This window comes from Ovis aries, chromosome 5 (assembly GCF_016772045.2).
Source record: "Ovis aries strain OAR_USU_Benz2616 breed Rambouillet chromosome 5, ARS-UI_Ramb_v3.0, whole genome shotgun sequence".
Classification (NCBI taxonomy): domain Eukaryota; kingdom Metazoa; phylum Chordata; class Mammalia; order Artiodactyla; family Bovidae; genus Ovis; species Ovis aries.
Window position 1 is genome coordinate 47,799,671 of NC_056058.1, and position 13,128 is coordinate 47,812,798.

The 13,128-nt window shown below is 37.9% G+C and overlaps 1 protein-coding gene across 6 annotated transcripts in view; it reads left to right on the forward strand.

Annotated features, from left to right (window-relative positions):
- Positions 1–13,128, forward strand: part of CTNNA1 (catenin alpha 1) — a 332,795-nt gene that overhangs the window by 216,305 nt on the left and 103,362 nt on the right. For all 6 annotated transcript variants that reach the window (XM_060415818.1, XM_060415817.1, XM_004008841.6 and 3 more), the window contains 4 exons: positions 1,457–1,623; positions 2,133–2,252; positions 10,127–10,396; positions 12,835–13,038. In XM_060415818.1, the coding sequence (XP_060271801.1) occupies positions 1,457–1,623; positions 2,133–2,252; positions 10,127–10,396; positions 12,835–13,038 (761 nt within the window). The remainder of the gene's footprint in view (positions 1–1,456; positions 1,624–2,132; positions 2,253–10,126; positions 10,397–12,834; positions 13,039–13,128) is intronic.

The window sequence follows — 13,128 nt, forward strand, 5'->3', positions numbered from 1 at the left end:
TTGAAGGCAGAAGAAGGGGACGAAAGAGGATCAGACGGTTGGATGGCATCACTGACTTGATGGACATGAGTTTGTGCAACCTCTGGGAGTTAGTGACAGACAGGGAAGCCTGGCGTACTGCAGTCAGTGAGGTTGCAGAGAGTCAGACGTGACTGAGCAACTGAACTGAGGGTGAATTTAACTCCCCCACTACAGCTCGTATTCTACAACTAAAATTTTGATAGTTAAGAGAAGTTTTGTAGGTCTCCTCAGAATTAGCGTGGCTTCATGAGAGTGTGCTTTTTTACATTTGTGGAAGAGATAAGAGAGTGAATAGCCTTTAGGCTTTAATCTGAAGTGGACATGTTCAGTTGATGGAGGGAGTAATTGCTTTTCCAGGAATCCAAAGATAGTCACCATAGAGAGGAACAGGCCCTGGCTCTTCTGCTACTTCCAACTATAAGAAAAGAGAAAACGATAAGCAGCTTAAATGATTATTATTAGAAACACATAACAAAAAAGTATAAGTTACTTTACAAGTTTCTAGGAAATGTTAGAACTTCTTAGCATTGTTGAAGGTGGGATTGTATAAGCTGGATATTCCTCATAACTAGTAAAATGTATATATTTTTAGGTTAATTTTTAAAGTTATGAATATGATATCTGTTACAGAAAATGTTTTTATAAATACAGAATAATGTAGAATTAGATTGTATCTTATATAATTATTTGTGTTTTTACTCCAATCTTTTTCCTTTTTTTTAAAGCACAGATTATATACATTTATCATTTAATCTTTTTTCTGTTGAAGATTTCATAAACTTTAACATTTTTCATATATATGTTAATATTTGCATACTAGTCAGTTGTAGGCTTTACCATAATTTACTTAACTAGATACTTGCTTGGGCATTTGAACTGTTGGAAGTGTTTTGCTATGAGGAAGATGAATGAGTCCGTGACCAGCTCTTGTCTTTTCACATACCAGTGAGTTTCTGTTTGAGCTCTATGTATTAGACAGTTGAAATGCCTAATGAGGTGTGGTGTTCCTTCATGATGGTTGCTATGTTTCTGTATCATTCTTTGGATGTGCGGGTAGATTGTGTTAGATCCATTTTTTTCTTCCCATTCAAATCTTGAATTTTTTTCCCTATAGGATACATACAGTGGTCCTTTTTGGAAAGGAGTATTACTGGATCAATGGAAAGAAGTATTTTTTTTCTTATTGGAAAGAAGTATTTTTCAGGCTTTTGATATGTAGTGCTAAATCACTTTGCAGATACTGTGCTTTTACCAGGAATATATGCGGTTGCTTGTCTTAGTGACAGCTAGAAGACAAATGCAAGAGGAAAATAGCAGAAATGAAAATCCTTAAATTCTGTGTATGAATATACAAAGTTTGAATTATCGTTTTTTAAAATGTAGACCAGTTATTTGGTTCATTCCTGCTGAGTTTATTTTCCATTCTGTAAAACAGGTGATTTGATGAAGAGTGCTGCAGGAGAGTTTGCAGATGATCCCTGCTCTTCTGTGAAGCGTGGCAACATGGTTCGGGCAGCTCGGGCTTTGCTCTCTGCTGTTACCCGGCTGCTTATTTTGGCTGACATGGCAGATGTCTACAAATTACTTGTTCAGCTGAAACTTGTAAGTACAGGCTGATGTCTGTAATTTGTTCTATCACAGTGAGGCTGCTGCTGGCCATACTTAGTTCAGCATTCCTTAGGATTTGGTTTGGTTATGAACTTGGTTTACCTAAGTGGACCAGGAATGTTTTTAATTTCCATTTGCTCCTCTATTCCACGTGGACATCATACTGGCTATGCTGTGGGCCTATGTTGTCTTTGCAGAAAAGGTATTGTTTTTGACTTCTTCCCTTTTTGTGGTAGTGATTAAGCATTTCTTTGTACCAGTAGAGTTCCAGAGTTGAGAAATCAAGATATGGTAAATTATATCCTTTACATGAAAGCCAAAATAATACAGTCTTTTCCTACCTCCCGTAAAACTCCCATGTGGTACCTGCCCAAATGTAAATTTAAGGGGAAGTTTGGATTATTATCTGAGTAGCTGTTGAAAGGAATAAAAAGTTCTAGATCTTCTTTATGTACAGACTTGTATTGTTGAGAATTTTTCTTTTGTGGGGTTTTGTTTTATAGGTAGAAGATGGTATCTTGAAACTGAGGAATGCTGGCACTGAACAGGACTTGGGAATACAGTATAAAGCCCTGAAACCTGAAGTGGATAAACTGAACATTATGGCAGCCAAAAGACAACAGGTATGGTCATGATTTGGGGATATATTTAAGTTGTTTATATTATTACCTAGTGGGAAAAATCCATTTAACCTAAGTCTTCAAAAGGTGCCAATATCTCCCTCTTCTAATATAGTTCCATTAAGACATTTAGTTTATGATGTGTCCTTCAGTAACTAAAGTTAGAATTAGGTTGTATCCATATTATGCTCCTGTTTTGATTCTTGTGAAAATTTTACTTCAGGTACCTTAGCAGTTTGCAATAGCATTCGGAGAAGTGATACGCCTTTCTTCTCTGTGTTCAAGGATGAACTTGAGTTGATGGTGAAATTTAATTCAGACATCTAAAAATCCAGTCAAAAATATATTGGAATTCTATATCAGAAAGTATCTTGCCCTCCATATTTTGTAACTTTTAAGTATTTCTTATCATTTGTTATTACTAGATTTTATAGTATTAGGAATTTATGTTGTGTGACATGTGGATCAGTGTTCTTATTTTTCCAGCTTTTGCTCACCCTTTGGTGTTTTGCTCTTGGGATGCTTGAAGTCTCCCTGTGCCCTTTCTATTGGATGCTGTGTGTTAGATGCACGTTCTCTAGAGGGGATACATGTGTCACCTTCTGACTCTAATAACTTGCACAGCCCTGATTAAGCTTGTGCTATGCTTATTTCTTAAAAGTCCTGAAAAGATGAATTCTTATTATTGTTAGTTGATACCTATATTGGTTAGGATAATTTTGCACTGCAGTTTACAGAAAACCTAGCTCCTAAATTGCATGAACATTGGGGGGTTTATTTTCTCACTGATTAGAAGCCCCAGGATAGGTTAAGTGACTTCAGGGTTGTTAAATTTAAAGGTTTTGCAAGTATCATCAAGGTTTCCATGTCTTCACATTTTCCAGCAGTGCCATCTTCAGTGTGCGTCACTGAAGAGGCTGTAGGCATGGCATTTGCACACAGTTGGTATGTCCAGTGAGGAAAGAAAAGGTTGTTTCTTCCATATGTCTCTCTGAATAAGCAAATGATCTAGAAGCCTTTAACAGATTTGCCCTAAATAATGGATTGTATAATGTGCCCATTCCTTACTGATCATTGGAAAGAGGAAAGCAATTAACTATATCTGACTCGGGGTAATGAAAATCTCCTTTCTGCTGTGACAGGGTAGACCTTCCTGAGAACAGGAACATTCAAGAGCGCTCTGACAGGCATGAAGAAAATGGGGTCCGTAATGTAAATGTTCAGTATATTACAGCTTCAGCTTTGGAGACTTAGACTTTGATTTGGTTACATTAACAGTAGAATAAAAATTGAGAAGATTGAATTAAATAATGTATGTGAAGTATTTAATATAGCACCAGATTCTTAGTAGGCCCTCAGCAGTGGGCAGTTGGTGAATAGTAGTTACTGCTCGTATTTCAAGCTATAAGATGTGATCAGACTGAATCTGCACATACGGGATCCTGATTTTACATTTCCAGTACTTAGTATTATACATGATAATATAGCTAGATTTGTTGTATTGCTTGAGTAATTTAGTTAATGTAGGCTCAGTGCACTTTTATCATTTGTCCTTGAATTAGCTTATGTCTCTATCACATAAATCACAATTATTTTTTTCTTTTTGCTGGACCTGTTTAATCCTAAGAAGAATTTGTTGTATGATAGTGTGGTTATTCTATAAATATGGCAAGCTGCCAAAATTATGTTCACAATTGATTTTACTGGATGTTCTTGATATAAGTTCTCTTTTGAATATGTGAAATAAATGTTATATTTTAAAAATAGTTTGATGAATAGTCCTACTCTCTTAAAACCTAGTCTGATCTTGATTTATGAAGACTTACCATTATTTGAGGAAAGTGAGAATATTTAGACTGACACTATTGCATATCTTTCAAAATGGTGGAATAAGTAAATTAATGATGTTCTTGAGATAAACACAGTAATAGTCCAGAATTTTGTATGCTACTGGAGAAACGTACTGGAGAAAAATGTTACCTGAGTTTTAATTCTGTGTGCTTTGAGTCCATGAAGAGTTCCTTAATTATAAGTCCCTGATGTATTAAAAAAAAAACGCTTCCCAAATAAGATGTCATAGGAATCTTGACGTTACTCGTTAATGTGCCGGAAGATCTTCTATGAGCCCCTCCGTATCTGTTTTCTGCTCTTGATTACCCTACTCTCTGCCCCAAGAGCCTAACCTGTCTACAGGACTGCATCCAGTGGCTTCTTTCCCCTCTGGCTTCTGGTTGGGTTGGCTAGTGGGAGCACCATTAGGAGATCAGAGGGCAGTGAACTGGGGTTTATCCCTACCTCCTGGTTGTCCTTGGTGGCTAAATGTCATAGCCTCTTTTGGGTTGTGTTCTCCCTCTGCCTCATTCCCAGGTTTCTGGTAACTGCTGTCTCATTTCATCTCTTTGGGCCCAAGTGCCCTAATAGCCTGCGGTTTTTCTGTACTTTATCTCCATAATTTTGTAACATAGTCTCTCAACATCTTTGAATTACCTAGTTTGATCTTACCATATGTTTTCTGCTGGTATCTTGAGTGATAGATTCTAAAGTTTGTCTTGGGTTTGTAGTATTTCCTGGTCACTTACAGTTTTCCTTGGGCCTGATTCTTTAACCTTTATCCTCCTACAGTAGAATATGTTGAATAGGTTGGCTATGGGTGCCTGTGTGCCCCCAATCATAATACAACCTATTATAGGGCCTGGGACTTGGTGTGTATTTCTTGAAACTAATGGGAAAGGTCAGTTTTCATTCCAATCCCAAAAAAAGGCAATGCCAAAGAATGCTCAAACTACGGCACAGTTGCACTCATCTCACACGCTAGTAAAGTAATGCTTAAAATTTTCCAAGCCAGGCTTCAGCAGTATGTGAGCCATGAACTTCCAGATGTTCAAGCTGGTTTTAGAAAAGGCAGAGGAACCAGCGATCAAATTGCCAGCATCCGCTGGATCATGGAAGAAGCAAGAGAGTTCCAGTAAAACATCTATTTCTGCTTTCTTGACTACGCCAAAGCCTTTGACTGTGTGGATCACAATAAATTGTGGAAAATTCTGAGAGATGGGAGTACATCGTGAGAAACGCTGGGCTGGAAGAAGCACAAGCTGGAATCAAGATTGCCTGGAGAAATATCAATCACCTCAGATATGCAGATGATACCACTCTTTTGGCAGAAAGTGAAGAGGAACTAAAAAGCCTCTTGATGAAAGTGAAAGTGGAGAGTGAAGAAGTTGGCTTAAAGCTCAACATTCAGAAAAGGAAGATCGTGGCATCTGGTTCCATCACTTCATGGGAAATAGATGGGGAAACAGTGTCAGACTTTATTTTTTGGGGCTCCAAAATCACTGCAGACAGTGATAGCAGCCATTAAATTAAAAGATGCTTACTCCTTGGAAGGAAAGTTATGACCAAACTAGACAGCATATTGAAAAGCCGAGATACTACTTTGCCAGCAAAGGTCCATCTAGTCAAGGGTATGGTTTTTCCAGTGGTCATGTATGGATATGAGAGGTGGACTGTGAAGAAAGCTGAGTGCCGAAGAATTGATGCTTTTGAACTGTGGTGTTGGAGAAGACTCTTGAGAATCCCCTGGACTGCAAGGAGATCCAGCCAGTCCATTATAAAGGAGATCAGTCCTGGGTGTTCATTGGAAGGACTGATGCCGAAGCTGAAACTCCAATATGTTGGCCACCTCATGTGAAGAATTGACTCATTGGAAAAGACTGATGCTGGGAAAGATTGAGGGCAGGAGGAGAAGGCGACAACAGAAGATGAGATGGCTGGATGGCATCACCGACTCGATGGACATGAGTTTGAGTGAACTCCGGTAGTTGGTGATGGACAGGGAGGCCTGGCGTGCTGCGACTCATGGGGTTGCGAAGAGTCGGACACGACTGAGTGACTGAACTGAACCGAATGCTTTTCTTGGGAATTAAATAGCAATTCATTTTATCCTAATGTGCCAGCCTGGTGGAATCTTCACTCTCTGTTTTAGGTACTTTCCACTGGCCTCCTTTAGTTACTGGTCACAGTTTTCCACACTTTGTGTTTTCTGGCAGAATTCCTCTACTGCTGTGTGCTTAGTATCCTAGTCTGTTTTCACCTTTGACCTTTCTTTCTCTCCCCAGGTGTGGTATGTAATAGTTCACTTCCTCATCAAGCCTTTTATCTTTAGAGGTAACCCTAGTCCAGAAAAGGGATTTCCTCACGAGCAGTATTTGGATATGATGTGCATACTTGGCTGCTTTAGCTCCCCTGTACCATTTAAGCAACAGCCACCCAGTGAGGAAATGCTGAACCTTATAAGGTGTACAGGAACTCTGGAATTTACCAGTTTGTCATTAAGGGTTTTTTGGAACATGGTGTAGGGGTGAGTATGGTGTTGAAAATAATAGTGAATAACTTTCAAAAGGTGTTTACTATGCACTAAACACTGTTATAAGCACTTTTTAAGGACAAGTTTGTTTAATCCTCACAAAAGTAGTGTAAAGTAGATCCTATAATTGATCAGATGTTAATTTTATAGATGGAGGAACTGTAGTGTAGCGAGGTTAATTAATTTGGCACGGACATTCATCTAGAAGTGGTAGAGCCACTTTTGAACCTAGGCTGTATGGCTCCAGAAGACAGGCATATTGTTTAATCTGCTACTGTAATTCCTAGTGCCTAGAACACTGCCTAGATACAATAGTGTTCAATAAATACGTGTTTAACAAATGAGAGAAAAACCTCATTTTGCTGTACTGCAGATCCATCTGGAATGCGATTCTGTGTGTGTCCGTAATCTGTTACTTTCTTGGGCTAGAACATCATTTGCTGAGTAGAAGTTTTGAATTTCTATTAGACTGGCTGCAGACTCTTCTTTGACTGTCAGGGTGAAATAGATGGTAGGGGTAAGGATCTGCCATAGCACTGACGCTGGTTTTTCTGAGGAGGACTACTTCTGCCTTACATTGTCAGCTCTGCCTCCCTAAAATGCTAAAGATGGACTTCTTTGATGTTTACGTTCCACCCACCCAGGTACACGAGCTTGTTGAGATAGGTTTGTTAAAAACATAGTGCTTCTTACCTAGTCTGTCAACTCTGATTTTCGTGATTATTTTTCTGAAAGTGTGAACAAATTGGTAACGGATAATATTGCCACTGTCTGTTTTATGTGTAAATCATGTGGACTGGATGGGTTTGACCATGGACAATTTTTTAAGTGTTGTCATTTGAATCCAAGAGAAGACATCTGATCAAAAGTAACTATGGCTGCAATTTTACATTGTTAAGAGGGACATGAGAGGAAATTGTCATTTGAATTTTCGGATCTTGGTTAGAAAGTGTTCTGGATTGCTTAGAACTTAGCTTCTGTTTCTTGGTTACTTGTGTGATGGTTAGTTCAAATTACGTTAGAAGGAGTCATTTCCACTTTGTTTTGTTTGTTCCTGAGTTTGTTTGGTCACACTGGGGAAGTAAGCCTAAAGTAGACCAAGGAACTCTAATTTTGTATGTAATCTATTAAATTGCTTAATAGTTTGTCTCCCCCCCCCCATTAATCCAGATTACTTACCAGCCCCCTGTATCTTATTTTTGGCTGCATTGGATTTTAGTTGCAGGATGTGGGATCTAGTTTCCTGACCAGGGATCAGACCTGAATTGGGAGCATGGAGTCTCAGCCACTGGACCACCAGGGAAGTCCTAGCACTGTATATTTTGAAAAGTATTCTTATGATTGATCATTTTTCTTATTACAGTAACTAGTGCTGCCTTGTGATAGTGTCTGTTTTCCTATCTTTACTTAAAATCTAGTTCTTTATGCTGTGGCAGAAGCACTTCTAAAAAGAGAGAAGCTAGAACACTTTAGCAGTTAGGACAAATGATGGTAGCTGTCATTTTCATCATAGATTAAAATGCATCCTCCTTGCTTGTAAAAAGAAGTCTGTCAAAGATATGTTGTGGTGAGGGCAAGATATTCAGAAAATGCCACACAGCACGTGTAAGCCTAGCCCTTTGTCGTAGCTTGAGTCTTAAAATGATCACCCTCTAAGTCCATGGTGTCCTTTTTGAGTATTGAACCTCATGTCATCTTTGGGAAGGTAGGAGTTTATCATACCAGGCCGGGAAGTAGCTCTAGGAAACTTATGTGTTGAACAGGAATTGTGGCACCTATTATATAACTTTGGGTGACCACAAGTGTCTTTGCTAACCTTTGTAAAAGACTATGGTGATTTAGGATACTTAAGAGGTATCCACAAAGTTGATTGCAAAGTGTTTCTATAAAATAGAGGATATTATAAAGGCAAATGCCTTCTTAGAAAGCGTAAAAGTCCCTGAGGTTGTGGTGAGGGAAGACACTTAGGAAATGCCACACAGAACATGTGCACCAGCTGTTTAAGCATAATGGTGAGCCTCAACCCCCTGTCATAGCTTGAGTCTTGAAATGATCACTGATAATCAAAATCCACAGGGTCCTGTTTCTGAATATTTAGCCTAATGTATTATGCTACAGGGCATTTGAAGTGCTATGAGCTATTACTTGCAAATTCATATTCCAAATGAGAAAAGAATTCTAGCAGGAAAAGTAACGTGTCATATTGTACAAAGTTTCAATAAAGATGCAAACCTAAAACATAGTGAGATGAAGTTTCAGAAAAAAGCCAGTTTGGTGTCTCTAATGCTTAATTAGGAACTCATTTAGAAAGATGACCCATAAACAGTTAAGTCAGACTTTAAATTGAGTAATTGACTTTGCCCTTTCTAAGTCGGTTTTCTCTTACTGTTTACACGTGTTGTACTTACTTTAAAAACATTTAAATTATACTCTAGGTCTCAGTTGATGACATTAATATTGAAATTCTAGGATCACACATAAAATAGTTGAAACAGTTGGTGGTCAGTTATGGTTATCACTTACATTTTTCTTCTGTGGTGGCAAATCCACATTTACTGAAGACTTAGTTTTCTCTGAGTAATTGCAGTAATACAGGAATACCAGAAGTACTCCCTTCCCATCTAATTTATTGTTGGTATCACTTAGCATATTCACCCAGTTTACCAAGCAAATGCTGGTAGTTGAAACCATGTTAGGAACCTCAAATCATTTTAACTGTGGATTATAGTTATGGGATAGAGGAAATTGAGAAAGAATAGTTCACCTAAGACTGCATGTCTATAGAGTATTATAGTGAAATATTAATACAAACCTTTTGGGTTAAAGTCATGGAGTCCATGGACTTCAGATTTATGCCCTAATAATCTGGGTCCTAAGGTGGTCTTTGGGATGGGAAAGGGGAAACAAGATGTTCTGTACTTGGGAGAACAGCCTTCCATATCCTCACCTGGCTGGTTTGAGTAGTTTGTGGTTTTGAGATATCTGTGGTATCTCATCCCAAATTTCACAAAACTCTCTCAGTGAACTTTTATAACTTAATAAAAAAGAAGTCATCTTAACAAATTTTGCTGTATTTAAATATCTCTTTATTTTTTGTATTTTAGTTGAAATAGGTATATCCATCTTAATAAGGTTGTAATCAAGATGCTCGTTTTCATGGTTTTGTTTTTTATTAGTGCTCTTCTAGATGCCTTACATGCATCGTTCCATTTAATCCTCAAGGAATTTGTAAGAGAACAAAATACTGCTCCTATTTTACAGAAGGAGAAAGTGAGTATGGAGAGTTTAAATAGGATCATAATAGTAAAAACTAGAGCTGGAGATTGAAAATCAGGTCTTTGTGTTTTAGGAAAGTTTAAACTCTGAGCTACTAAGTCATACTGTGACCTTTGTGATGAACTTTCAAGCCAAACTGTTAATGGAAGTAACATCTAATTAGCAGAAATTCTAACTTTTTAGAATTCACTGTCAAATTTGTATGAATAGAACCCATATTCTTGTTTTACTTTTGTAGGAACTGAAAGATGTGGGCCATCGTGATCAGATGGCTGCAGCCAGAGGAATCCTGCAGAAAAACGTTCCAATCCTCTATACTGCATCCCAGGCATGCCTACAGCACCCTGATGTTGCAGCCTACAAGGCCAACAGAGACCTGATATACAAGCAGCTGCAACAGGCAGTCACAGGAATTTCTAATGCAGCCCAGGCCACTGCATCAGATGATGCCTCTCAGCACCCAGGTGGAGGAGGAGGAGAACTGGCATATGCCCTCAATAACTTTGATGTAAGTTATACTTGGGATGAGACTTCAGGCTCTTGATGATCCCTCAAAGTTAACAGATTTGTGGGGAAATGTGATTAAGGTTTCTCATGATTGCTTGATTTCGACTTAGATTCGTAGTGTAAATTGAAAGAAATTTTATGAACCATCAGTCAACTTGATCTTGGCCTAAAGCATTTATCTTTTCTTCCCCCTCCCCTCCTGTCCCTTTTCACCATCCCTTCTCTTTTCTTTTTTAGTTTTAGTTAAACTTCTGAATTTTTGTAATGCAACTTGTGTTTCCTTATAGGTCATTCTTTAGATATGAATTCAATTCTTTTCAACCAAGATTTTAACCTTCTGGGAGATGTGAACCTATGGAAGATATAGAGGCAAAGTGCACTTAGGCTGTGTGCTCCAGATACTCACAGTCTAGTGAGAGTTATAGACACATCATAAATGACTACAGCAAAAGTGCTGTCATCTTAATCTTATTTGCCTAGACACACTTCTCAATAACTAAATTGTAATAAAGGCAAAATTGAATCAAGTGGGAGCAAATTTAGAATTAAAATACTTTGTTAGCATAATGCCATATAATCACTTTTTATAAATGATGCCCCAGATATGTTCTGTGTATATATTCTGTGCACGTACTATCCTGTGTGTCAACTCTAGTCGTAATTTTTGGGGATGCATTTTATGGTTTTAAATTCCTACCCACAATGCCTCATGGCTTCCAGTAGATGGCAGCAGTTCAAGATATCTTTAAGTTTGTTTGTTTGTTTTTTTTTTGAATCAACTGTTAATTTAAAAAAAAGATTATCATAAGAGAAAATTACCTTTCAGGTGACAAGCATCCTTTCATAAGTAGGAATGCTTTGAAGTACAGAGTGAATATAATAGAGTGCATTTTAACAGTTTTTCTTGATTTTTCTTTCCTTTGTCTCACCTCTTTACTTTGGCTTGGGTAAAGACAGTGTTAAGTCAAAAGTCTATGATGTTAGAACTGAATTTTTACCCCGGAACCTTAAACATTAAATGAACTTATAGCAAATTCTTAAGATATATCTTACAATTAACTGGCACTGTTGTTTTTCCCCTTCAAATTTGACAGTATTAGCTACTGGCCTCATTCAAGGCAATAAAGGTTACATTTTGCCCTAAGTTGAGTAGTTTCTATTAGAGGTCACTTAACCTCTTTAGGGTACAGTGAAACTTCATTCATAAAAGGAGGGGATTGGACTAGATGCTTATAGGTCTGTTGAAGTTCTGTGACTGTTAAAATCCTGTGACCATTCCTTCCTCCTTCCTATTGGTCATTGTGAAGAAGGCATTGTGTGTTCAGTTTTGACCAGAGAAATAACTGCAGTAACTTAGTCTGGTAAGAAAAACTGTCAGCTGTAATGTAGGTTAATATTAAACTGAAGGAATCATATGTTCAGTTTTGAAATGGATGATTTTTTGAAAAAGAAAGAAGAAATGTGTATTTATTGGAAAAGGGCAGGCTCTTTTAAGGAGGGAAAAAACTTAGCATTTAAATTGAAATCCATAAGAACATAGTCCCTATAAAGAAAAATAAAGGCAGAATATTTGTGCAGACATTTATTGGTGTGAGGATGGATTGGATCAAGTGGAAAGTCTATGGAAGGCCAGTAGATCCTGTCCTGCGACTGTTGATGTTAGACCTTGTACCTATAGCTTACTTGTGACCTGACTTTATTCATCAGTGGTAAATCTCAATTTGAGTGGAGTTGGGGGAGTAAGGGGAGACAGAGGAAGAATTTATTTTTTAGGGGGCAGTTGTATCTTAAAGAGTGGCTTTTTTGGGACAGATTGCTGTCATCTCTTATAGAATACCTGAAGGTCTTTGAGGTAATAAAGTCTCTTAATTTGGAATTAGCAGAATAAACTTGAGACTGAATCATTTATAAACTTCGAAATGTATAAGGTGAGGACAGTTGAAACTGATGATAAATGACTTTTCTGAAACCTTGACAACAAAAGTCAGTGCTTTTGTGTGTGTGTGTGTGGTGAAACAGTTCTGTTACTATCATGTGACAGTTTTACATTCTGTACATAGAAAAAGAGTGCTGATGTTTATTTTTCTTGTAATTCTCATTTGGTAACTTACTATTATGATATATGTTGACCTTTAGATATTCAGATTAAGTAGCATGAACATGATTTTTGTGCTGACATATTTCTGTTTGCATTTGAGATATCATACCGTATTCAGACCACTTCAGCTTGATAGTATTGCTTCCATTGCCTTCTTTAAGAAGTAATCCACCATCAGCCAACTTGTGTGGGATGCCCCTCATCTGCCAAGTATAACTTTGTTTCAGGCATTAAAATTTTTTGTGTTATATATTGGTGTTTCTAAACAGCATTTTCCTCACCTTCTTGAATATTGAAGGAAATAGAGATGACACTAATAGTCACTAACGCTTCCTTTGCAGAAACAAATCATTGTGGACCCCTTGAGCTTCAGTGAGGAGCGCTTTAGGCCTTCCCTGGAGGAGCGCTTGGAAAGCATCATTAGTGGGGCTGCCCTGATGGCTGATTCATCCTGCACCCGTGATGACCGGCGTGAGAGAATCGTGGCAGAGTGTAATGCTGTCCGCCAGGCCTTGCAGGACCTGCTCTCAGAGTACATGGGCAATGTGAGTAAGAGGAATTTTCTCTGATAGGTGTTGGTTCTGAGGTGTTTTTCAAAACTTTCTTTGAAGTAACAATAGTTTTCTGTAATAATT